This window comes from Scyliorhinus torazame, chromosome 12, assembly GCF_047496885.1.
Source record: "Scyliorhinus torazame isolate Kashiwa2021f chromosome 12, sScyTor2.1, whole genome shotgun sequence".
NCBI lineage: Eukaryota > Metazoa > Chordata > Chondrichthyes > Carcharhiniformes > Scyliorhinidae > Scyliorhinus > Scyliorhinus torazame.
The window spans coordinates 139,430,979-139,456,684 of record NC_092718.1 but is presented as its reverse complement, the minus strand read 5'-3'; the positions used below and the strand labels follow the sequence as shown (position 1 = coordinate 139,456,684).

Below are 25,706 nucleotides of genomic sequence, written 5' to 3'. Positions count from 1 at the left end.
AATAGACAGTACCAGTGTGTGTGTGTGAGGCAGAGTAAGTGTGTGTATGTGTGAGAGAGTGTATGCAAGACTGAGTGTGTGTTTGTATGCGAGACAGAGAGTGTGTGTGAGAGGCAGAGTGAGAGTGTGTGTGTGTGCGTGAGTGTGTGAAGACAGTGTGTGTTTGAGTGAGTCTGTGAGGCAGTGAGAGTGTGTGAGACAGAGGGAGAGTCTGTGTGTGTGACAGAGTGAGACTGAGTGAGATTGTGTGTGTGTCTGTGAGAGTGTGTGCAAGACAGTGTGTGTGTTTCTGTGAGTGTGTGAGAGACAGAATGAGAGTGCGTCTGAGTGTGAGAGACAGAGTGAGAGTGTGTGTGAGAGCCAGAGTGAGTGTATGAGAATGCCAGTGTGCGTGTTTGTGTGTGAGAGACAGAGTGTGTGTGTGAGAGACAGAGTGACAGTGTGTGTGTGAGAGGCAGAGTGAGAGTGTGTGTATGTATGTGTGTGTGAGACAGTGAGTTTTTGTGTTTAAAAAAGTGAGAGTTGTGTGTGTGAAATATAGTACCAGTGTGCGTGTGTGAGATAGTGAGAGACAGAGTGAGAGTGTGTGTGAGAGGCAGAGTGAGAGTGTGTGTACGTGAGTGTGTGAAGACAGTGTGTTTCAGTGAGTCTGTGAGACAGAGTGAGACAGAGGGAGAGTGTGTGTGTGACAGAGTGAGATTGTGTGTGTGAGATATAGACAAGAGTGAGTGTGTGTGTCTGTGAGAGTGTGCAAGACAGTGTGTTTCTGTGAGAGTGTGTGAGAGACAGAATGAGAGTGCGTCTGAGTGTGTGAGAGACAGAGTTAGAGTATGTGTTAGAGTGCGTGCAAGACAGAGTGAGAGAATGTGTGTGTGTGTGGCCTGCTTTAAAAGCCAGCTATTTAGCCCAGTGCTAAACCAGTGTGTGAGAGAGCGTGCGTGAGTGACAGAATGAGTATGTATGTCTGTGTGTGTGTGACAGAGTGAAGTGTATGTGTGAGTGTGTGTGTGAGGCAGAGTGAGTGTGTGTATGAGTGTGTGAGTGAGAGTGTGTGTGAGAGACAGAGTGTGAGTGTGTTTCTGTTCAAGTGTGTGAGACAGAGTGAGTGTGTCTTAGTGTGTGAGTGTGTGTGTGTGTGTGTGTGTGAGAGGGTGTGTGCAAGGCAGAGTGCGAGTGTGTGTGTTTCAGTGAGACAGAGTGCGTTTGTGAGAGTGTGTGTGAGAGCCAGAGTGAGTGTGTGTAAGAGACAGAATGCCAGTGTGCGTGTGTTTGTGTGTGAGACAGTGTGTGTGTATGTATGCGTGAGAGACAGAGCGAGTGCGTGTGTGAGAGGCAGTGAGAGTGTGTGTATGTCTGTGTGTGTGAGACAGAGTACGTTTTTGTGTTTAAAAAAGAGACAGAGAGTTGTGTGTGTGAAATAGACAGTACCAGTGTGCGTGTGTGAAGTAGAGTGTGAGAGACAGAGTGAGAGTGTGTGTGAGAGGTAGAGTGAGAGTGTGTGTGTGTATGAGACAGAGAGTGTGTGTGAGAGGCAGAGTGAGAGTGTGTGAAGACAGTGTGTGTTTGAGTGAGAGTCTGTGAGACAGAGTGAGAGTGTGTGAGACAGAGGGAGAGTGTGTGTGTGACAGTGAGATTGTGTGTGTGTGATAGACAGGAGTGTGTGTGTCTGTGAGTGTGTGCAAGACAGTGTGTGTGTTTCTGTGAGAGTGTGTGAGACAGAATGAGAGTGCGTCTGAGAGTAGAGAGTATGTGAGAGACAGAGTGAGAGTATGTGTGTGTGTATGTGAGAGTGTGGCCTGCTTTAAAAGCCAGCTATTTAGCCCAGTGCTAAACCAGTGTGTGTGAGAGTGCGTGAGTGACAGAATGAGTGTGTATGTCTGTGTGTGAGAGTGAAGTGTATGTGTGAGACAGTGTGTGTGTGAGAGTGTGCGTGTGTGAGAGTGAGTGTGTGTGAGAGACAGTGAGAGTGTGTGTGAGAGGGTGTGTGCAAGGTGGCCTGAATTCGAAAGGTGCTATTACAGAGAGAAAGGCAGGCAAGGGGTTTTGGTCTTCCGAACCTGATGTATTATTACTGGGCGGCGAATGTGGACAAGGTGCAGAGCTGGGTCCGAGGGGTTGACTTCCAATGGGTCAGAGTGGAGGAGAGTTCCTGCAGGGATTGAAGGCACTAGTAACAACGCCGCTCCTAACGTCCCCGGGGAGATATTCAGGGAGTCTGCTACTAATAGCTTTGTTGAGAATTTGGAGGCAGTTTAGCCAGCACATCGGGTTGGGGGCAGGGTCAAGGGAAATGCTGATTCGAGGGAACCATAGATTAGAGCCAGGGAAGCGGGATGGAAATTTTCAGAGTGGGAGGAGAAAGGAATTAGGACACTAAAAGATTTGTTTCTTGGGGGTGGGTTTGCAGGATTGAAGATGCTGGGAGCCAAGTATGGGCTGGAGCAGGGGGAAACATTTAGATACATGCAGGTTCGAGACTTTGCCAGAAAGAAGATACAGAGCTTCCCAGTAGAGCCGGCTTCCACATTGCTGGAGGAGGTGTTGACGACAGGGGGACTGGAGAAGGGGGTAGTATTGGTGGTTTACGGGGCTATTTTGGAAGAGGAAAATGCACCGCTGGAAGGGATCAAGGCAAAGTGGGAGCAAGAGTCGGAGAGGGTATGGAGGAGGGGTTCTGGTGTGAGGTGCTCTGGAGAGTGAATGCCTCCACCTCGTGTGCGAGGTTGGGGCTGATACAGCTGAAGGTGGTATATAGAGAACACCTTAACAGGGCGAGGATGAGCCGGCTCTTTGAGGGGGTAGAAGATGTGTGTGAACGTTGCGGGGTGGGGAGCAAACCACATTCATATGTTTGGTCCTGTCCAAAACTGGAGGACTACTGGAAGAAGGTTTTTAGGGTAATCTCTAAAGTGGTGCACGTGAAACTGGACCCGGGCCCTTGGGAGGTGTCGGACCAGCCGTGGTTGGAAACGGGTGCGGAGGCAGATGTTGTAGCTTTTGCCTCGTTGATTGCCCGAAGGCGGATCCTGTTAGGGTGGAGATCAACCTCTCCACCCTGGCGTGGCGGGAGGACCTGCTGGAATTCCTGACTCCGCAAAAATGTCTAATTTGAACTGAGGGGTAGGATGGAGTGGTTCTACAATTCATGGGCGTTATTCATTATGCACTTTCAAGAATTGGATTATACGAACGTTGCGCGGGGTGGGGGAGCGGCGCTGGGAGGGTTGGGGGAGGGTAACTGTATGTGTTCATGGAGACTGTGCGCGATTCCTGATTCCTTTTTGTCATTTGTTTATGTTAACATGTGGGCTGCTGTTTGGGGGTTTGGTGGGAGGATGGGATTGTTATTGATATGGGGATTGGCATTGCATTCGTTACTGATTATTGTTGGTGGGTGTAAATTTGGGAGAAAATGTGAAAAAGGAGAATAAAAGTATATATTTTTAAAAGACCCCCCTATCTAGCTCCAATCTCCCACCTTATCCCTGTAACCCCGCCCAACCTTTGGACATTAATGGGTAATTTAGCATGGCCAATCTACCTAACCTGCACATTTTTGGACTTTGGGAGGAAACCGGAGAACCCAGAGGAAACCCACGCAGACACAGGGAGAATGTGCAAACTTCACACAGACAGTAACCCAAGGTCGGAATTGAACCCGGGTCCCTGGTGCTGTGAAGCAGCAGTGCTAACCATTGTGCCGCCACTGAACACTGTTTTCATTGCAGGAGATTCCCTGGAGTGTAGATGATTTATGAGGGGGTGGTGCTTAGCCTCAGCTAAGCAGATCATGAGTTACAGATGGTGTAATTAATGGGATGAGCCAGGTCCTTCTGTAGTTTTGCAGACTGAACAATAATAAAGAAATGTACAGCACAGGAACAGGCCCTTCGGCCCTGCAAGCCTGTGCCGGACATGCTGCCCGACTAAACTACAATCTTCTACACTTCCTGGGTCCGTATCCCTCTATTCCCATCCTATTCATGTATTTGTCAAGATGCCCCTTAAATGTCACTATTGTCCCTGCTTCCACCACCTCCTCCGCTAGCGAGTTCCAGGCACCCACTACCCTCTGTGTACAAAACTTGCCTCGTACATCTACTCTAAACCTTGCCCCTCGCACCTTAAACCTATGCCCCCTAGTAATTGACCCCTCTACCCTGGGGAAAAGCCTCTGACTATCCACTCTGTCTATGCCCCTCATAATTTTGTAGACCTCTATCAGGTCGCCCCTCAACCTCCGTCGTTCCAGTGAGAACAAACCGAGTTTATTCAACCGTTCCTTATAGCTAATGCCCTCCATACCAGGCAACATTCTGGGAAATCTCTTCTGCACCCTCTCTAAAGCCTCCACATCCTTCTGGTAGTATGGCGACCAGAATTGAACACTATACTCCAAGTGTGGCCTAACTAAGGTTCTATGCAGCTGCAACATGACTTGTCAATTCTTATACTCAATGCCCCGGCCAATGAAGGCAAGCATGCCGTATGCCTTCTTGACTACCTTCTCCACCTGTGTTGCCCCTTTCAGTGACCTGTGGACCTGTACACCTAGATCTCTCTGACTTTCAATACTCTTGAGGGTTCTACCATTCACTGTATATTCCCTACCTGCATTAGAGCTTCCAAAATGCATTACCTCACATTTGTCCGGATTAAACTCCATCTGCCATCTCTCCGCCCAAGTCTCCAAACAATCTAAATCCTGCTGTATCCTCTGACAGTCCTTATCGCCATCCGCAATTCCACTAACCTTTGTGTCGTCTGCAAACTTACTAATCAGACCAGTTACATTTTCCTCCAAATCATTTATATATACTACAAACAGCAAAGGTCCCAGCACTGATCCCTGCGGAACACCACTGGTCACAGCCCTCCAATTAGAAAAGCATCCTTCCATTGCTACTCTCTGCCTTCTGTGACCTAGCCAGTTCTGTATCCACCTTTCCAGCTCACCCCTGATCCCGTGTGACTTCACCTTTTGTACTAGTCTACCATGAGGGACCTTGTCAAAGGCCTTACTGAAGTCCATATAGACCACATCCACTGCCCTACCTGCATTTTTGTGACCTCCTCGAAAAACTCTATCAAGTTAGTGAGACACGACCTCCCCTTCACAAAACCATGCTGCCTCTCACTAATACGTCCATTTGCTTCCAAATGGGAGTAGATCCTGTCTCGAAGAATTCTCTCCAGTAATATCCCTACCACTGAAGTAAGGCTCACCGGCCTGTAGTTCTCTGGATTATCCTTGCTGCCCTTCTTAAACAGAGGAACAACATTGGCTATTCTCCAGTCCTCCGGGACATCACCTGAAGACAGTGAGGATCCAAAGATTTCTGTCAAGGCCTCAGCAATTTCCTCTCCAGCCTCCTTCAGTATTCTGGGGTAGATCCCATCAGGCCCTGGGGACTAATCTACCTTAATATTTTTTAAGACGCCCAACACCTCGTCTTTTTGGATCTCAATGTGACCCAGGCTATCTACACATCCTTCTCCAGACTCAACATCTACCAATTCCTTCTGTTTGGTGAATACTGATGCAAAGTATTCATTTAGTACCTTGCCCATTTCCTCTGGCTCCACACATAGATTCCCTTGCCTATCCTTCAGTGGGCCAACCCTTTCCCTGGCTATCCTCTTGCTTTTTATGAACATGTAAAAAGCCTTGGGATTTTCCTTAACCCTATTTGCCAATGACTTTTCGTGACCCCTTCTAGCCCTCCTGACTCCTTGCTTAAGTTCCTTCTTACTTTCCTTATGTTCCACACAGGCTTCGTCTGTTCCCAGCCTTTTAGCCCTGACAAATGCCTCCTTTTTCTTTTTGACGAGGCCTACAATATCTCTCGTTATCCAAGGTCTCCGAAAATTGCCGTATTTATCCTTCTTCCTCACAGGAACATGCTGTTCCTGAATTCCTTTCAACTGACACTTGAAAGCCTCCCACATGTCAGATGTTGATTTGCCCTCAAACATCTGCCCCCAATCTATGTTCTTCAGTTCCCGCCTAATATTGTTATAATTAGCCTTCCCCCAATTTAGCACATTCACCCTAGGACCACTCTTATCCTTGTCCACCAGCACTTTAAAACTTACTGAATTGTGGTCACTGCTCCAAGATTTTAAGTTGAACAGCAGTCTGCTATAGGATTTGAGTCTGCCAAGACAGAAAGATTATCGAAGATATCCAAAGGTCTGCACAGCTAAACAAGTAATCCTGATTGCTAACTTTATTTATAAGTGGCATTTGAACCGTATTGGATTGTTTAATTGGAATTAGTGGCAGGCGCCGATAGTAAGTAAATTTTTTCCTTTTATTTAAGAACTGTTTAACTGTTAATTGTAAAGTTATATCTTTGATGTTAATGTGGTCAATTCTGTGTTAAAGTTTTTTTAACATAAAAGATAGATATTGGTCGGAGTCTTCACTCCTGGGGTGAAATGTAGTTTCATCACAGTTTTACAAATTGGAAAACTATTTGGGGTTCTTGTCTGGTCTCCGAACACAATTTGGGGCCTGGTCCAGTATCCTGACACCTTTGCCTACCCTCCCCATTAATCATCAATAAAGTTAACCATTTGGTTAGATTTGGCTTTCATGTACTGGATTCCCTTAAATTTTAACATGTGGGCTGCTGTTTGGGGGTTTGGTGGGAGGTTGGGATTGTTGTTATTGATATGGGGATTGACATTGCATTCGTTACTGATTATTGTTTATTGTTAGTGGGTGTAAATTTGGGAGAAAATGTGAAAAAGGAAAATAAAAATATTTTAAAAAACAAATAATCCACACTTTCCAAGTGGCTGTTATCTGTGTCCCAATTAATAATTTCTAAAAGCTTCAACCTCGCACCAGGTTAAATTGACTGCCCTGTAATTCCTTACAGCCTAACATTGGCAAGATCAGTACCACTCCACATCACTGAATGTGCCGCTCCCTGCACCTCACCGTCCTCAGTCAGATGCTCCCTGAGCCCTTGCCCCTAATCAGTCTTCTCTCTCCATCTGGAATGTTGCTGGAGAAGGCGCCCTGGGCATCAACGCAATAAATTATCCGCAACATAAAGTATTTTTTATTACATCTCAGCGATTTTACACCTGGAACAATATATCGAAATATATCCTCTGGTTGAGCACTATCTAAAGTGGTTCAGGTTAGTATGAGGAGCGGGGGGAGGGAAGGTTCTGGGGAGGTGACGGGGGTGGGGTGGGTGGGAGAGGGGGGAGATTCCGAAGGGTGAAAGGGTGAGAGGGTAGGGGTGAGGTGGGGAGAAGGTGAAGGGAAGGGGTGAGGGGGGAGAGGTGAGGGGGAGAGAGGGGAGGGGTGAGGGGGGGGGAGAGAGGGTAGGGGTGAGGGAGGTAAGGGGTGAGGGAGGGGAGGGGTGAGGGGAGGGGTGGGGGGAGAAGGAAAGGGATGAGGGGGGAGGGGTGAGGGGGAGAGGGAAGGGATGAGGGGGAGAGGGGAGGGGAGTGGGAGAGGGAATGGGTGAGGGGGAGAGGGAAAGGGTGAGGGGGAGAGGGGAGTGGGAGAGGGGTGAGGGGGAGAGGGAAAGGGTGAGGGGGAGAGGGGGTGGGTGAGGGGGAGAGGGGAGGGGTGGAAAGGTAAGGGGTGAGGGGACGAGGGGGGGACGGGTGAGGGGCAAGAGGGGAGGGGTGAGGGGCGGAGAGAGGCGTGGGGGAGGGGGTGAGGGGGGGAGATTGGATGTTCCGGGGGGTGGGGAGAAACGGGAGGTTCCGGGGGAGGGGGGGGAGGAGTTGTTCCGGGGGGGGAGAGAGGGGAGGTGAAGGGGGAGGGGACAAGGGGAGGCTCCGCGGGGTGGGGGGGTAGAGGGACGGTTCCGGGGAGGGAAGAGGGGAGATTCCGAGGGAGGGAGGGGGGGGATAAGGTTCTGGGGGACGGGAGGAATGTTACGGGGGAGGAGGAGAAGAGGGGTTATTCCAGGGGAGGGGGGCGAGAGGAGAGGTTGTGGGGAGGTGAAGGGGGGGTGGTTGAGAGGCTGGCTGACAGGGGAGGTTCCAAGGGGCAGGTGGGGGGGGGGAGGGGGTTGAGAGGGGAGGGTTCCGGAGGGGTGTGTGGGGAGGGTTCCGGAGTGGTGTGTGGGGAGGGTTCTGGGAGGGGCGGGGTAGAGGGGAGGATTCTGGGGGGGGGGGGGCTAAGGGAGGATTCCAGGATGGCAGGGGGCAAACCAGACATTGTGCTGTTCATATTGAGGATCGTGCATAGAGTATAATCATCTGGAACACAGACGCACTGTCAACACCATCAACGTCTTCCATATTCATTGTGTGACCCACTGAGCAGCCATCAGCCATGGTCAAGTCAGCAGACGCTTTACTGAGATCTTGAGTTACAAATTCTCCTCACACTATACAAACTTGGCTTAACATTTTCAATTTCGCCCATCACACATATTGTTAACGCTCAGTCAGCTAATTGTACAGACTATCATACCGTCGTGTGGTACACCACCCTTACACAAAGACCAGAGCGTATCACAGCACTGTGCTGTGCGTGTGCTGTGCGTATCACAGCACTGTGCTGTGCTCCATTAGCGTTCTGACTGGCTGTCTCCAACCTTTATCTTTGAGTTGTTCTGTGAGTCAAGGTGGAGTAGCGAGATTGAGATAGAATGAACCTCCATCAGCTAGGGGAAGTCCCAGGGACCGCGGGGCAGTGCCCAGAGACCCCAGGGCAGTTCCATGAACTACGGATAGTTTACAGAGACCCCTGGACAGTTCCCAGAGATCCCGGAACAGTTCCCAGAGACCCCAGGACAGTTCCATGAACCAGGGACAGTGCCCAGGACAGTTCCCAGAGACCCCCGGACAGTTTCCAGAGACCCCAGGACAGTTCCATGAACCCCAGGACAGTTTCCAGAGACCCCAGGACAGTACCAAGAGACCCCAGGGCAGTTCCCAGAGGCCCAGGGCAGTTCCATGAATGAAGGTCAGTGCCCAGAGACCCCAGGGCAGTTCCCAGAGCCCCCAGGACAGTTTCCAGAGACCCCAGGACAGTACCAAGAGACCCCAGGGCAGTTCCCAGAGACCCCAGGGCAGTTCCCAGAGACCCCAGGGCAGTTCCCAGAGACCCCAGGGCAGTTCCCAGAGACCCCAGGACAGTTCCATGAACCAGGGACAGTGTCCAGAGAGCACCGACAACTTAATCAACCAGGGGCAGTGCCCAGAGACCCCCGGACATTTTCAGCAACCAGAGGCAGTGCCCAGAGAGCGTGGACACCTTAATCAATGAGGGGCAGTGCCCAGAGACCCCCAGACATTTTCAGCAACCATGGGCAGTGCCCAGAGACCCCCAAGCATTTTCAGTAACCATGGGCAGTGCCCAGAGACCCCCAGACATCTTCAGTAACCATGGGCAGTGCCCAGAGACCCCCAGACATTTCCAGTAACCATGGGCAGTGCCCAGAGACCCCAAACATTTTCAGCAACCATGGGCAGTGCCCAGAGACCCCCAGACATTTTCAGCAACCATAGGCAGTGCCCAGAGACCCCCAGATATTTTCAGCAACCATGGGCAGTGCCCAGAGACCCCCAGACATTTTCAGCAACCATGGGCAATGCCCAGAGACCCCCAGACATTTTCAGTAACCATGGGCAGTGCCCAGAGAGCACGGACAGCTTAATCAATGAGGGGCAGGGTCCAAAGACCCCCTGACTGTTCCAAAAACCAGCACCATCACACCCCACACTGACGGGGGGGGTCTGCCAAAACTTCAGAGCTCCTCCCTAACCTGAAAATCTGCTGGTGTCTGTTACAGAGAGTGGGTCAGGGCTGGCTGCAACTGGAGGGATGAACAATTTGTGCTGCCTGACCCAGAGGCTGAAGCAGGAGGTGGCCACTTGAATTGGCCTTGCCCTTTGTGAGGGACAGGTCAAGTCTCACAAGCCTCATTGAATTCTTTGAGGATGTGACGAGACACATTGATGAAGGTCGGGCAGTGGATGTGGTGTATATGGATTTCAGTAAGGCATTTGATAAGGTTCCCCATGATAGGCTCATTCAGAAAGTCAGGGGGCATGGGATACAGGGAAATGTGGCTGTCTGGATACAGAATTGGCTGGCCGAAAGAAGACAGTGAGTGGTAGTGGATGGAAAGTATTCCGCCTGGAGGTCAGTAACCAGTGATGTCCCACAGGGATCTGTTCTGGGACCTCTGCTCTTTGTTGTTTTCATAAATGACTTGGATGAGGAAGTGGAAGGGTGGATTAGTAAGTTTGCCGATGACACGAAGGTTGGTGGTATTTTAGATAGTGTTGAGGGTTGTTTCAGGTTACAACAGGACATTGACAGGATGGAGAGCTGGGCTGAGAAGTGGCAGATGGAGATTAACCAGGATGAATGTGAAGTGATTCATTTTGGAAGGTCGAATTTGAATGCTGGACATAGGGTTAAAGGCAAGATTCTTGGAAGTGTGGAGCAGCAGAGCAACAGGGTCCATGTACATAGATCCCTCAAAGTTGCCACCCAGGATGATAGGGTTGTTAAGAAGGCATATGGTGTGTTGGCTTTCATTAACAGAGGCATTGAGTTTAAGAGCCACGAGGTTTTGCTGCAGCTTTACAAAACCCTAGTTAGACCACATTTGGAATATTGTGTCCAGTTCTGGTCGCCTCATTATAGGAAGGATGTGGATGCTTTGGAGAGTGTACAGAGGACATTTACCAGGATGCTGCCTGGACTGGAGGCCATGTCTTATGAATAAAGGTTGAGGGAGCTAGGGCTTTTCTCACTGAAGCGAAGAAGGAAGAGAAGTGACTTGATAGAGGTGTACATGGTGTTGAGAGGCATGGATAGAGTGGATAGCCAGAGACTTTTCCCCAGGGCGGAAATGGCTGTCACGAGGGGACATAATTTTAAGGTGATTGGAGGAAGGTATAGGGGAGATGTCAGAGGTAGGTTCTTTACACAGAGAGTGGTGGGTGCGTGGAATGCACTGCCGGCGGAGATGGTGGAGTCAGAGTCATTAGGGACATTTAAGCGACTCTTGAACAGGCACATGGACAGCAGTACATTGAAGGGGTGTAGGTTAGGTCGATCTCAGATTAGGATAAATGGTTGGCACAACATTGTGGGCCAAAGGGCCTGTACTGTGCTGTACTGTTCTATGTTATTCATTCTATTTTGTGAACATAATTCGGTGCTTTGGGAGCAGGGCTCTCTCTCTGGGTGAATCGCCATCTTCAAACCCCGTTCAGCAGCACAGAGGGTGGTAGAGTGCCATCCCTCGTGTCTCCATGCTGCCTCCTGCTGGGTTGTCTGTGGTGCTCCTGTCATCCATTCTGGCTGCAAAAGAACTTTCCAAAGACAAGGCTCCAGCCTGATGGAGGCCCGACAGTAGGCAGTCCCCTCCGACGCTGAGCCCAAAGCAAGCCATGTCTCCTCCTCCAGTTAGTACAGTTTCATTCTGGGAAAAAGCCAGGGCTCTGGGCTGGTACTTTCCCAAGTGTGGCTCTGAGGGACACCACACCAAACTGGCAACGGTGAATCGTCCCACTCGATGGCATCTGACGGGGGGTAATAGAATGACAGGGGCATTGGCCAAACCTTCGGTTGAGGGTAATCCAGTGAAACTGGCCAGTGTGCAAGAGTGCCGTTCCAGTCTAAGAAAGACTTGGGAGCAGAGGCCTTCACACTGGTACATTTCACAGCCTCCACCACAGGACAGGGCCACTTTTCGAGCACACCAGGGTGGCCCGGAGCCGTTCCCTCAGCGGCCTGGGGCTCATGTGACTGAGTGTAATGGTGGTCAGAATTTTCTTTGGACACATTACAGCCCTGGAATAAAAGGCTGTCCAAGCCCTTGGGGTGGAAACTGCCCCATCGATCCACAGCGGCCCTGTCCGCGAGCCACAGCGGTGAAGGGCCGAGACTGTGATGTTCAAATGGGTGGCACAGTCCATCATATCGCTCCGGAAAGACATGAACCATCTCCTGAGATGAGGAACACCGATAAGTGCGCGGGGGAGTCTGCACTGCATGGAATCCACTGGGTGACTGCTCGCTGGTTAACTTTGTGCCTCTGAACGATATGTGCTGAGTATTTGCTGGGAGCTTGGGGTGATAGTGCTTCCCTGGCACATCTTCTCCCTCGAGGAGATCATTCTGACGCTCCAATGTTCCCCCACAGCCATTCGCTGCGCTGTCCGAGAGGTTTATGCCAAGATCTCTCAACTTGTGTTGCGAAAGTTTATAAATGTCCTCCAAGGGCTGCCCCCTGTTTCCCCATTCCTTTGACAACCGCTCCGGATCCCAAATCGCTGGACTCTGTGCTTCCCCGGGGAACGCCCCCCAGTGAGGAGGAGCTGGTGAATCTTTGTAAGCCTCCCAGATTTTCACCAGAGAGTTGGTGCTCTTGTGCATGTGGCTGGTGAACTGAGGTGAAGCAGAGTTCGAAAAGAGGTGTTTCTCTGCCATTGGAACCAGCCGTTTCGACTGGCTGGGGTCGCGATGGACCGCCTTCCCCAATCCTGCTCCGAGAATCCACCCACTCTCTGATGGCCTCTTTACAATAGTGGGACTTTGAAAGGTGACTCTAGCCGTTTGGGAATCATCCGGATTTTTCCACAGCCAGCCATGCTGCTGGCTGGGGTGTTTTAATGAAGAATTCTCCTCAGTTCCTGCACAGGCACCGTGTGCATTTCCAGCATTGCGCTCAGCAACTTTCTGTGAGCAGATTACTGGGAATTTTGGAGTGTCTGTAAAACATGCCCAAATCCTTAGTCCAGAAAACCCCGTAGGATCGTGCTTTCTGTTCGAGGGTCGATTCACCTGGTTAGAAAACAAAGTGGTGTGAGTCCAAACAAACAGCCAGTGAATCAAAGACAGAGTGCTGTTAAATGCTGATAAACACAATACGCAGTACAGATGTACCCAAATACTCAGACTAGAACGGTTTCACATCCAGCCAAACACACAGTCCCGAATAGGTCGGCCTGCCCCACCCCCAAAATAAATACACACTCCCCTGGCTCCCCCCCCCTCCTGTATACACACACCCATGGCTCACCCGCCCTCCTACACACACAGACACACCCCTGGCTCACCCACTCCTGCACACACACCCCAGGCCCCCCCACTCCTGCACTTACATACACACACACACACACCCCTGGCTCCCCCACACCTGCACACACACACACAGCCCTGGTTCCACCCCCTTCCTGCACACATACACACTCACACACACATACCTGGCTCCACCCCCCCCCCCCCCCCCCTGCACACATGGTGCGACCATCAATTCACACGAGACAGAGAGTTGAAGTGAACAGTGGCTTTAATCAACTAGAACAGTGTCTATCTGCGACTGCTCTGCACTGAGAGCCGCATACAGGGCAGCTGCTCTATATACCTCCCCTCACAGTGGCGGAGGAGCCCACAAGGGCACCAACATGATACAATCGGTGTAATACAGTACAATGGTCCATAGATGGAGCTCACATGGGCAACAGCATAGTACAATGTAGTACAGTGGTGAATGGTTCCAATAATATTTTCACCACATTCACTCCCTATTAAAACATTGAAATCTGGCGGGGGTGAAGGGCTCACAGGTTGAGTCTGTCCGGCGCCCTGATCGTGCGCTGCGATCGCCTGAGCTCTGGTTTCGCAGCGGGCACCCCCCCTCCTGCACACACACCCCAAGCTCCCCCCCTCCTGCACACACACACCCACCCCTGGCTTCCCCCCTCCTGCACACACACATAGAACCCGGCTCCTCCCCCTCCTGCACACACACACCCCCCTGGCTCCCCCTTCTTGCACACACACTCACACCACTGGCTCCCTGATGCACTATCAATTACTACAAGACGAGAGTAGAGAGTAATCAAGGCTTTATTAAGCAGAGATGTGTGGCCTACTGCAGCTGCTGCCAGAATGGGTGCAGCTCTGGTGTGCACACGCATTTATACTCCGCCTACTGAGCAGGCAGGGATTTACCCCCATAACTCTAGTACAGGAGCCTTAGCGTATTACATCTACTATAGCGTTATTACATCTACTATACAGTCAGTGGTTACTACCACATTCACCCCCTGTTAAAAAAAAGAGTCCAGCGGGGTGGTGGAAAATTTTACAGTTTGGTGGAAAAATTTACAGTTCAGGCAAAATTTACAAGTTCAGTCAGTTGGGTGCCTTGATCCTCCGCTGGGATCGCCTCGGTCCCGGTGGTGATGCGAGCACCAACTTGGTCGCCTGTGACTCCGGGAGCGTGTTGTCCTCGTCTTCATCCCCGGGTGGGACCAGTGGGAGGATGGATCGTCCTGGGGCGGGGGCTGTGGTGAGGTGCACTGGGGGGAGGGGGAGTGGCGTTGGGGCAATCGGAGGGGGGGGGTGTCGGGTGGTGGGCCGTGGGTGGGGATCCAGCTGGTGCCAGGTCCCAGAGGGAGACTGTGTCCTGGCGCCCATCGGGATACGCCACATAGGCGTACTGCGGGTTCGCGTGCAGTATTTGTACTCTTTCGACCAACGGGACCGCCTTGTGGGTCCGCACGTGTTTGCGGAGGAGGACGGGTCCAGGAGCTGCCAGCCATGTTGGGAGTGTAACCCCGGAGGTAGACTTCCTGGAGAAGGCAAGGAGACGTTCATGGGGGGTTTCATTAGTTGCAGTGCAGAGTAGTGATCGGATGGAGTGGAGCGCGTCGGGGAGGACCTCCTGCCAACGGGAGACCGGGAGATTCTTAGACCGCAGGGCCTGCAGGACGGCCTTCCAACCGTCCCATTCTCCCTCTCCACCTGCCCGTTTCCCCGGGGGTCATCCTGCTCGAGGCAATGCCCTTGCTGAGCAGGAACTGACGCAGCTCATCGCTCATAAAGGAGGATCCCCGGTCGCTGTGGACATAAGCGGGGAAACCGAACAGGGCGAAGATGCTGTTGAGCGCTTTAATGACCGTGGCAGAAGTCATATCAGGGCATGGGATGGTGAAGGGGAATCGGGAGTACTCATCGACCAAGTTCAGGAAGTACGTGTTTCGGTCGGTGGAGGGAAGGGGCCCTTTGAAGTCCATGCTGTGGCGTTCAAAGGGGCAGGAGGCCTTCACCAGGTGCGCTCGGTCTGGCCGGTAGAAGTGCAGTTTGCACTCCGCGCAGACCTGGCAGTCTCTGGTGACAGCCCTGACCTCCGCAATGGAGTAGGGCAGGTTGCGGGCCTTTATGAAGTGAAAGAACCGGGTGACAGAGACTATCGTGTAGGGCCGGGAGTCGGTCCACTTGTGCGCTGGCACATGTACCTCGGGATAGGGCATTAGGGGGCTCGTTGAGCTTCTCGGGGCGATACAAAATCTCATAATTGTAGGTGTAGAGCTTGATCCTCCACCTTAAGATTTTATCATTTTTGATCTTGCCCCGCTGTGTATTATTGAACATGAAGGCAGCCGACCGTTGTTAAGTGAGGAGAGTGAATCTCCTGCCGGCCAGGTAATGCCTCCAATGCCGCAGAGCTTCCACGATGGTTTGGGCGTCCTTTTTGACAGAGTAGTGCCGAATTTCAGAGGCATGGAGGGTGCGGGAAAAGAATGCCACGGGCCTGCCTGCCTGGTTGAGGGTGGCGGCCAGAGCGACATCCGATGCATCGCTCTCGACCTGTAAAGGGAGGGACTCGTCAACCACGTGCATCGTGGCCTTGGCGATGTCCGCCTTGATGCGGTTGAAGGCCTGGTGGGCCTCAGCCATCAGGGAGAAAACAGTGGAGTGGGCGGGCCTTGTCCGCATAGTTAGGGACCCACTGGGCATAATGGGAGAAAAACCCCAGGCATCGTTTAAGGGCCTTGGGGCAGTGGGGGAGGGCGAGTTCATTAGGGGGCGCTTGCTGTCGGAGTCGGGCCCCAGAACTCCGTTTTCCACAACATAGCCAAGGATGAACTAGTGATAATTTATCAAAATTCACTAGACTCTGGGATGGTCCCGGCGGACTGGAAATTAGCAATCATGACACCATTGTTTAAAAAAGGAGGTAGGCAGAAAGTGGGTAATTATAGGCCTGTGAGCTTAATTTCGGTAGCAGGAAAGATGCTGGAATCTATCATCAAGGAAGAAATAGTGAGGCATCTGGATGGAAATTGTCCCATTGGGCAGATGCAGCATTGGTTCATAAAGGGCAGGTTGTGCCTAACTAATTTAGTGGAATTTTCTGAGGACATTACCAGTGCAGTAGATAATGGGGAACCGATGGATGTGGTATATCTGGATTTCCGGAAAGCCTTTGACAAGGTGCCACACAAAAGGTTGCTGCATAAGATAAAAATGCATGGCATTAAGGGTAAAGTAGTAGCATTGTTAGAGGATTGGTTAATTAATAGAAAGCAAAGAGTCGGGATTAATGGGTGTTTCTCTGGTTGGCAATCAGTAGCTAGCGGTGTCCCTCAGGGATCAGTGTTGGGCCCACAATTGTTCAAAATTAACATAGATGATTTTGAGTTGGGGACCAAGGGCAATGTGTCAAAGTTTGCAGACAACACTAAGATGAGTGGTAAAGCAAAAAGTGCAGAGGATACTGGAAGTCTGCAGAGGGATTTGGATAGGTTAAGTGAATGGGCTAGGGTCTGGCAGATGGGATACACTGTTGACAAATGTGAGGTTATCCATTTTGGTAGGAATAACAGCAAAAGGGATTATTATTTAAATGATAAAATATTAAAACATGCTGCTGTGCAGAGAGACCTGGGTGTGCTAGTGCATTAGTCGCAAAAAAGTTGGTTTACAGGTGCAACAGGTGATTAAGAAGGCAATTGGAATTTTGTCCTTCATTGCTAGAGGGATGGAGTATTCAGAATAGGGAGGTTATGCTACAATTGTATAAGGTGTTAGTGAGGCCACACCTGGAGTATTGTGTTCAGTTTTTGTCTTCTTACCTGAGAAAGGACGTACTGGTGCTGGAGGGTGTGCAGAGGAGATTCACTAGGTTAATCCCAGAGCTGAAGGGGTTGGATTACGAGGAGAGGTTGAGTAGACTGGGACTGTACTCGTTGGAATTTAGAAGGATGAGGGGGGGGATCTTATAGAAACATATAAAATTATGAAGGGAATAGATAGGATAGATGCGGGCAGGTTGTTTCCACTGGTGGGTGAAAGCAGAATTCGGGGGCATAGCCTCAAAATAAGGGGAAGTAGATCTAGGACTGAGTTTAGGAGGAACTTCTTCACCCAAAGGGTTGTGAATGTATGGAATTCCTTGCCCAGTGAAGCAGTTGAGGCTCCTTCATTAAATGTTTTTAAGATAAAGATAGATAGTTTTTGGAAGAATAAAGGGATTAAGGGTTATGGTGTTCGGGCCGGAAAGTGGAGCTGAGTCCACAAAAGATCAGCCATGATCTCAGGAATGGCGGAGCAGACTCGAGGGGCCAGATGGCCTACTCCTGGTTCTTATGGCTAAGCGGTTGGTGCGGAACACGCACTTCTCCTTATTGTACGTGAGATTAAGGAGTTTGTCGGTGTGGAGAAATTTGAGAAGGTTAGCGTCGTGGTCCTGCTGATCGTGGCCACAGATGCTGACTTTATCTAGGTACGGGAAGGTGTCCCGCAGTCCGTACCGGTCAACCATTCGGTCCATCTCACGTTGGAAGACCGAGATCCCGTTTGTGACGCCGAAGGGAACCCTAAGGAAATGGTAAAGGCGGCCATCTGCTTCGAACGCAGTGTATTGGCGGTCCGCCTTGCGGATGGGGAGCTGGTGGTAGGCAGATTTCAGGTCCACTGTAGAAAAGACCCGGTACTGTGCAATCTGATTGACCACATCAGATATGCGTGGGAGGGAGTACGCGTCGAGCTCCGTGTACCGATTGATGGTCTGACTGTAGTCAATGACCATCCTGTGTTTCTCCCCAGTATTTACTACTACCACTTGGGCTCTCCAGGGGCTGTTGCTGGCCTCAATGATGCCTTCCCGCAGTAGCCACTGGACCTCCGACCTGATGAAAGTCCTGTCCTGGGCACTGTACCGTCTGCTCCTGGTGGCGACGGGTTTGCAATCCGGGGTGAGGTTTGCAAACAAGGAAGGTGGATCGACCTTAAGGGTCGTGAGGCTGCATACGATGGTAGGGGTCCGCCAAATTTTAAAGTTAGGCTTTGGAGATTGCATTGGAAATCCAGGCCGAGTAACAGGGCAGCGCAGAGGTTGGGGAGGACGTAGAGTCGGAAGTTGCTGAATTCTATGCCCTGGATGGTGAGGGTGGTGATGCAGTGCCCCCGGATTTCCACGGAATGGGATCCGGAGGCAGGGAGATTCTCTGAGTGACGGGGTGTACCGTGAGGGAGCAGCACCTTACCGTAGAGGGGTGGATGAAGCTTTCCGTGCTCCTGGAGTCACGAAGGCAGGAAGTCTTGTGCCCATCGATTTTCACCGTAGTCGTCGCGGTTGCGTGGTTGTGAGGCTGGGACTGGTCGAGGGTGATGAAGGCGAGCTGCGGCTGGTGCTGGTAGGTCCCGGGCTGGCCGGCGGTGGTGGCAGGCGATGAACGGCCAGACGAAGTTCCTGACGAGCAGGGGTCCTGCGGCGCCGTCCAAAATGGCGATTGGCGAAGATGGCGGTGCCCACGGGCCGCACGTGGTCTGCCGGGAAGAAGATGCCAGCGCCCACGGGTCACACATGGGGTGTGCAGGAACTCTGGGCCTAGAAACTGCAGCGATCGATCGGGCCTGGCACACAGCAGCAAAATGTCCCTTCTTACCGCAGGTCTTGCAGGTTGCACTCCGCGGCGGGCAGCGCTGCCGGGGGTATTTGGTCTGCCCGCAGAAGTAGCATTTGGGCACCCCGGGGTTGGCTGGCTGCCGCGCGGCGCAGGCTTGGGGTGGGTTGGGGGCGGTAGCTGGTGGGGCCCACTATGTCCATGAGGATCCCCTGCGGTCGGGGGGGTACGACTGTACGTTACGGGAGGCTACTGTTGGCGCCTGGTTTCCGCAAGGTCAAGCGTACCCGCTTCTAATAGGCGCTGGCGGATGTACGCTGACCCCATGCCCGTAACAAAAGCGTCCCTGATTAAAAGTTCCGTATGCTAAAATGAATATTTTTCGTCAGTATTCACACAGGAAAAAGACAATGTTGTCGAGGAGAATACTGAGATTCAGGCTACTAGACTAGAAAGGCTTGAGGTTCATAAGGAGAAGGTGTTAGCAATTCTGGAAAGTGTGAAAATAGATAAGTCCCCTGGGCCGGATGGGATTTATCCTAGGATTCTCTGGGAAGCGAGGGAGGAGATTGCTGAGCCTTTGGCTTTGACCTGTAAGTCATCTTTGTCTACAGGAATAGTGCCAGAAGACTGGAGGATAGCAAATGTTGTCCCCTTGTTCAAGAAGGGGAGTAGGGACAACCCCGGTAACTATAGACCAGTAAGCCTTACTTCTGTTAAGGTTTATAAGAGATAGGATGTATAATCATCTGGAAAGGGATAATTTGATTAGAGATAGTCAACATGGTTTTGTGAAGGGTAGGTTGTGCCTCACAAACCTTATTGAGTTCTTTGAGAAGGTGACCAAACAGGTGGATGAGGGTAAAGCAGTTGATCTGGTGTATATGGATTTCAGTAAAGCGTTTGATAAGGTTCCCCACGGTAGGCTACTGCAGAAAATACTGGAGGCATGGGATTCAAGGTGATTTAGCAGTTTGGATCAGAAATTGGCTAGCTGGAAGAAGACAAAGGGTGGTGGTTGATGGAAAATGTTCAGACTGGAGTCCAGTTACTAGTGGTGTACCACAAGGAGCTGTTTTGGGGCCACTGCTGTTTGTCATTTTTATAAATGACCTGGAGGAGGGCGTAGAAGGATGGGTGAGTAAATTTGCAGATGACACTAAAGTCGGTGGAGTTGTGGACAGTGCGGAAGGATGTTACAAGTTACAGAGGGACATAGATAAGCTGCAGCGCTGGGCTGAGAGGTGGCAAATGGAGTTTAAGTGTGAGGTGATTCATTTTGGAAGGAATAACAGGAAGACAGATACTGGGCTAATGGTAAGATTCTTGGAAGTGTGGATGAGCAGAGAGATCTCGGTGTCCATGTACATAGATCCCTGAAAGTTGCCACCCAGGTTGAGAGGATTGTTAAGAAGGCGTACGGTGTGTTAGCTTTTATTGGTAGAGGGATTGAGTTTCGGAGCCATGAGGTCATGTTGCAGCTGTACAAAACTCTGGTGCGGCTGCATTTGGAGTATTGCGTGCAATTCTGGTCGCCGCATTATAGGAAGGATGTGGAAACATTGGAAAGGGTGCAGAGGAGATTTACCAGAATGTTGCCTGGTATGGAGGGAAGATCTTATGAGGAAAGGCTGAGGGACTTGAGGCTGTTTTCGTTAGAGAGAAGAAGATTAAGAGGTGACTTATTGAGGCATACAAGATGATCAGAGGATTGGATAGGGTGGACAGTGAGAGCCTTTTTCCTCGGATGGTGATGTCTAGCACGAGGGGACATACCTTTAAATTGAGGGGAGATAGATATAAGACAGATGTTAGAGGTAGGTTCTTTACTCAGAGAGTAGTAAGGGCGTGGAATGCCCTGCCTGCAACAGTCGTGGACTCACCAACACTAAGGACATTCAAATGGTCATTGGATAGACATATGGACAATTAGGGAATAGTGTAGATGGGCTTCAGAGTGGTTTCACAGGTCGGCGCAACATCGAGGGCCGAAGGGCCTGTACTGCGCTGTAATGTTCTATGTTCTATGGTTGAGTGTAGCGGCCAGAGCAAAGTCCGACGCATCGCTCTCCACTTGGAACGGGATGGACTCGTCCCCAGCGTGCATCGCGGCTTTGGCAATATCTGCTTTGATGCGGTTGAAGGCCAGTCGGGCCTCAGCCGTTAGGGGAAAAATGGTGGATTTGATCAGTGGACGGTCCTTGTCCGCATAGTTGCCGACCCACTGGGCATAGTAAGAGAAGAACCCCAGGCATCTCTTCGGGGCCTTCGGGCAGTGAGGGAGGGGGAGTTCCAGGAGGGGGCGCATGCGGTCAGGGTCGGGCCCTAGGACTCGGCGTTCCACGACGTAGCCGAGGATGGCTAGGCGGGTTGTGCGAAAGACTCATTTCTCTCTAATATAGGTTAGGTTCAGGAGTTTAGCGGTGTGGAGGAAGCGCGGAGGTTCTCGTTATGGTCTTGCTGGTCATGGCCACAGATGGTGACGTTGTCCAGGTACGGGAAGGTGGCCCACAGCCCGTACTGGTCAACCATTCGGTCCATCTGTCGCTGGAAGACCGAGACCCCGTTGGTGACGCCGAAGGGAACCCTGAGGAAGTGATAGAGGCGGCCATCTGCCTCAAAGGCAGTGTATTGGCGGTCCTCTGGGCGGATAGGGAGCTGGTGGTACGGAGACAAGTCGACTGGAGAGACGACTCGATACTGCGCAATCTGATTGACCATGTCAGATATGTGGGGGAGGGGGTAAGCATCGAGCTGCGTGTACCGGTTAATGGTCTGGCTATAATCGATGACCATCCGGTGCTTCTCCCCAGTCTTGACAACCACCACTTGGGCTCTCCAGGGGCTGTTACTAGCCTCAATGATCCCCTCTCGCAGGAGTCGCTGGACCTCCGACCTGATAAAGGCTCTGTCCTGGGCACTGTAGCGTCTGCTTCTGGTAGCCACAGGCTTACAGTCCGGGGTGAGGTTTGCGAAGAAGTAGGGTGGGGCGACCTTAAGGGTCGCGAGGCTACAGACGGTGAGGGGGGGGCGGCAGGGGTCCGTCGAACTTTAAGGTAAGACTCTGGAGATGGCACTGGACGTCGAGCCCCAGTAATAGGGCCGCGCAGAGATGGGTTAAACCTAGGGGATTTACCATTGGCTGTAGAGTATGGTAGCTCCGCCCCGATAGGCGGGGTATAAGAACCCGAGCCGTCCCAGCAGCCCTCATTCAGTACCTGAGCTGCTGGGGAACACTTCTAACTTATTAAAGCCTTCAGTTGTACTACAACCTCGTTTTAGTAGTTATTGATCGTGCATCACACACATATCGCTCTGGGCTCCCCGCACACACATATCGCCCTGGCTCTCCCAACACACACGCATCGCTCATGTTCTGCCCACACAGACACATTGCTCTGGCTCTGCCCACACACACACATGGCTCTGGCTCTGGCCACATGCAGACAGGGTCCTGGATCTCCCCCACACACACATCGCTCTGTCTCTCCCCACACAGACACATAGCTCTGGCTCTCCCTGCACACACACATCGCTCTGGCTCGGCCTACCGCAGACAGGGCCCAGGATCTCCCCACACACACACATCGCTCTAGCTCTGCCCGCACACACACCTCGGTCTGGCTCTGCCCGCACACACACATCGCTCTGGCTCTCCCCACACACACACATCGCTCTGGCTCTCCCCACACACACACATCGCACTGGTTCTCCCCACAGACACACATCGCTCTGGCTCTCCCCACACACACACATCGCTCTGGCTCTCCCCACACACACACATCGCACTGGTTCTCCCCACACACACACATCGCACTGGTTCTTCCCACACACACACATCGCTCTGGTTCTCCCCACACACACACATCGCACTGGCTCTCCCCACACACACACATCGCACTGGTTCTCCCCACACACACACATCGCTCTGGCTCTCCCCACACACACATCGCTCTGGCTCTCCCCACACACACATATCGCTCTGGCTCTCCCCACACACACACATCGCTCTGGCTCTCCCCACACACACATATTGCTCTGGCTCTGCCCACACACACACACATCGCTCTGGCTCTCCCCACACACACGTCGCTCTGGCTCTCCCCACACATCGCACTGGCTCTCCCCACACACACACACACACATATAGAACATAGAACAATACAGCGCAGTACAGGCCCTTCGGCCCACGATGTTGCACCGAAACAAAAGCCATCTTACCTACACTATGCCATTATCATCCATATGTTTATCCAATAAACTTTTAAATGCCCTCAATGTTGGCGAGTTCACTACTGTAGCAGGTAGGGCATTCCACGGCCTCACTACTCTTTGCGTAAAGAACCTACCTCTGACCTCTGTCCTATATCTATTACCCCTCAGTTTAAAGCTATGTCCCCTCGTGCCAGCCATTTCCATCCGCGGGAGAAGGCTCTCACTGTCCACCCTATCCAACCCCCTGATCATTTTATATGCCTCTATTAAGTCTCCTCTTAACCTTCTTCTCTCCAACGAAAACAACCTCAAGTCCATCAGCCTTTCCTCATAAGAATTTCCCTCCATACCAGGCAACATCCTGGTAAATCTCCTCTGCACCCGCTCCAAAGCCTCCACATCCTTCCTATAATGCGGTGACCAGAACTGTACGCAATACTCCAAATGCGGCCGTACCAGAGTTCTGTACAGCTGCAACATGACCTCATGACTCCGGAACTCAATCCCTCTACCAATAAAGGCCAACACTCCATAGGCCTTCTTCACAACCCTATCAACCTGGGTGGCAACTTTCAGGGATCTATGTACATGGACACCTAGATCCCTCTGCTCATCCACACTTTCAAGAACTTTACCATTAGCCAAATATTCCGCATTCCTGTTATTCCTTCCAAAGTGAATCACCTCACACTTCTCTACATTAAACTCCATTTGCCACCTCTCAGCCCAGCTCTGCAGCGTATCTATATCCCTCTGTAACCTGCTACATCCTTCCACACTATCGACAACACCACCGACTTTAGTATCGTCTGCAAATTTACTCACCCACCCTTCTGCGCCTTCCTCTAGGTCATTGATAAAAATGACAAACAGCAACGGCCCCAGACCAGATCCTTGTGGTACTCCACTTGTAACTGAACTCCATTCTGAACATTTCCCATCAACCACCACCCTCTGTCTTCTTTCAGCTAGCCAATTTCTGATCCACATCTCTAAGTCACCCTCAATCCCCAGCCTCCGTATTTTCTGCAATAGCCTACCGTGGGAAACCTTATCAAATGCTTTGCTGAAATCCATATACACCACATCAACTGCTCTACCCTCGTCTACCTGTTCAGTCACCTTCTCAAAGAACTCGATAAGGTTTGTGAGGCATGACCTACCCTTCACAAAGCCATGCTGACTATCCCTGATCATATTATTCCTATCTAGATGATTATAAATCTCTTATAATCCCCTCCAAGACTTTACCCACTATAGACGTGAGGCTCACATAGTTGCCGGGGTTGTCTCTGCTCCCCTTTTTGAACAAAGGGACCACATTTGCTATCCTCCAGTCCTCTGGCACTATTCCTGTCGCCAATGATGACATAAAAATCAAAGCCAAAGGTCCAGCAATCTCTTCCCTGGCCTCCCAGAGAATCCTAGGATAAATCCCATCAGGACCCGGGGACTTATCTATTTTCAGCCTGTCCAGAATTGCCAACACCTCTTCCCTACGTACCTCAATGCCATCTATTCTATTAGCCTGGGTCTCAGCATTCTCCTCCACAACATTATCTTTTTCCTGAGTGAATACTGACGAAAAATATTCATTTAGTATCTCGCCTATCTCTTCAGACTCCACGCACAACTTCCCATTCCTGTCCTTGACTGGTCCTACTCTTTCCCTAGTCATTCGCTTATTCCTGACATACCTATAGAAAGCTTTTGGGTTTTCCTTGATCCTACCTGCCAAATACTTCTCATGTCCCCTCCTTGCTCGTCTTAGCTCTCTCTTTAGATCCTTCCTCGCTACCTTGTAACTATCCTTCGCCCCAACTGAAACTTCACACCTCATCTTCACATAGGCCTCCTTCTTCCTCTTAACAAGAGATTCCACTTCTTTGGTAAACCACGGTTCCCTCGCTCAACGCCTTCCTCCCTGCCTGACCGGTACATACTTATCAAGAACACGCAGTAGCTGATCCTTGAACAAGCTCCACTTATCCAGTGTGCCCAACACTTGCAGCCTACTTCTCCACCTTATCCCCCCCAAGTCACGTCTAATGGCATCATAATTGCCCTTCCCCCAGCTATAACTCTTGCCCTGCGGTGTATACTTATCCCTTTCCATCATTAACGTAAACGACACCGAATTGTGGTCACTGTCCCCAAAGTGCTCTCCTACCTCCAAATCCAACACCTGGCCTGGTTCATTACCCAAAACCAAATCGCCTCTTGTTGGCCTGTCAACATATTGTGTCAGGAAACCCTCCTGCACACACTGTACAAAAAACGACCCATCTAATGTACTCAAACTATATCTTTTCCAGTCAATATTTGGAAAGTTAAAGTCTCCCATAATAACTACCCTGTTACTTTCGCTCTTATCCTGGATCATCCTCGCCATCCTTTCCTCTACATCCCTATAACTATTTGGAGGCCTATAGAAGACTCCCAACAGTGTGACCTCTCCTTTCATGTTTCTAACCTTAGCCCATACTACCTCGGAAGATGAGTCCCCATCTAGCATCCTCTCCGCCACCGTAATACTGTTCTTGACTCGCAGCGCCACACCTCCCCCTCTTTTGCCTCCTTCTCTGAGCTTACTAAAACACCTAAACCCCGGAACCTGCAACATCCATTCCTGTCCCTGCTCTATCCATGTCTCCGAAATGGCAACAACATCGAAGTCCCAGGTGCCAACCCATGCTGCCAGTTCCCCTACCTTATTTCGTATACTCCTGGCATTGAAGTAGACACACTTCAAACCACCTACCTGAACACTGGCCCCCTCCTGCGACGTCAAATCTGTGCTCCTGACCTCTATACTCTCATTCTCCTTTACCCTAAAACTACAATCCAGG

At 51.1% G+C, this 25,706-nt stretch overlaps 1 protein-coding gene across 3 annotated transcripts in view; it reads right to left on the bottom strand.

The window, feature by feature from the left end:
- LOC140386620 (uncharacterized) overlaps positions 1–25,706 on the bottom strand; it is a 171,641-nt gene that overhangs the window by 64,185 nt on the left and 81,750 nt on the right. Inside the window, exons 1-3 of one of the 3 annotated variants that reach the window (XM_072469098.1) lie at positions 18,283–18,899; positions 16,162–16,246; positions 8,279–12,787 (exon numbers count right to left, since the gene is read on the bottom strand). The exons of 1 other annotated variant lie outside the window; for it this stretch is intronic. In XM_072469098.1, coding sequence (XP_072325199.1) covers positions 11,408–12,787; positions 16,162–16,246; positions 18,283–18,347 — 1,530 coding nt within the window. In that variant the 5' untranslated portion in view covers positions 18,348–18,899 and the 3' untranslated portion in view covers positions 8,279–11,407. Of the gene's footprint in view, positions 1–8,278; positions 12,788–16,161; positions 16,247–18,282; positions 18,900–25,706 lie in introns of those variants that run through there. One more of the 3 variants, XM_072469100.1, reaches the window with a different exon arrangement.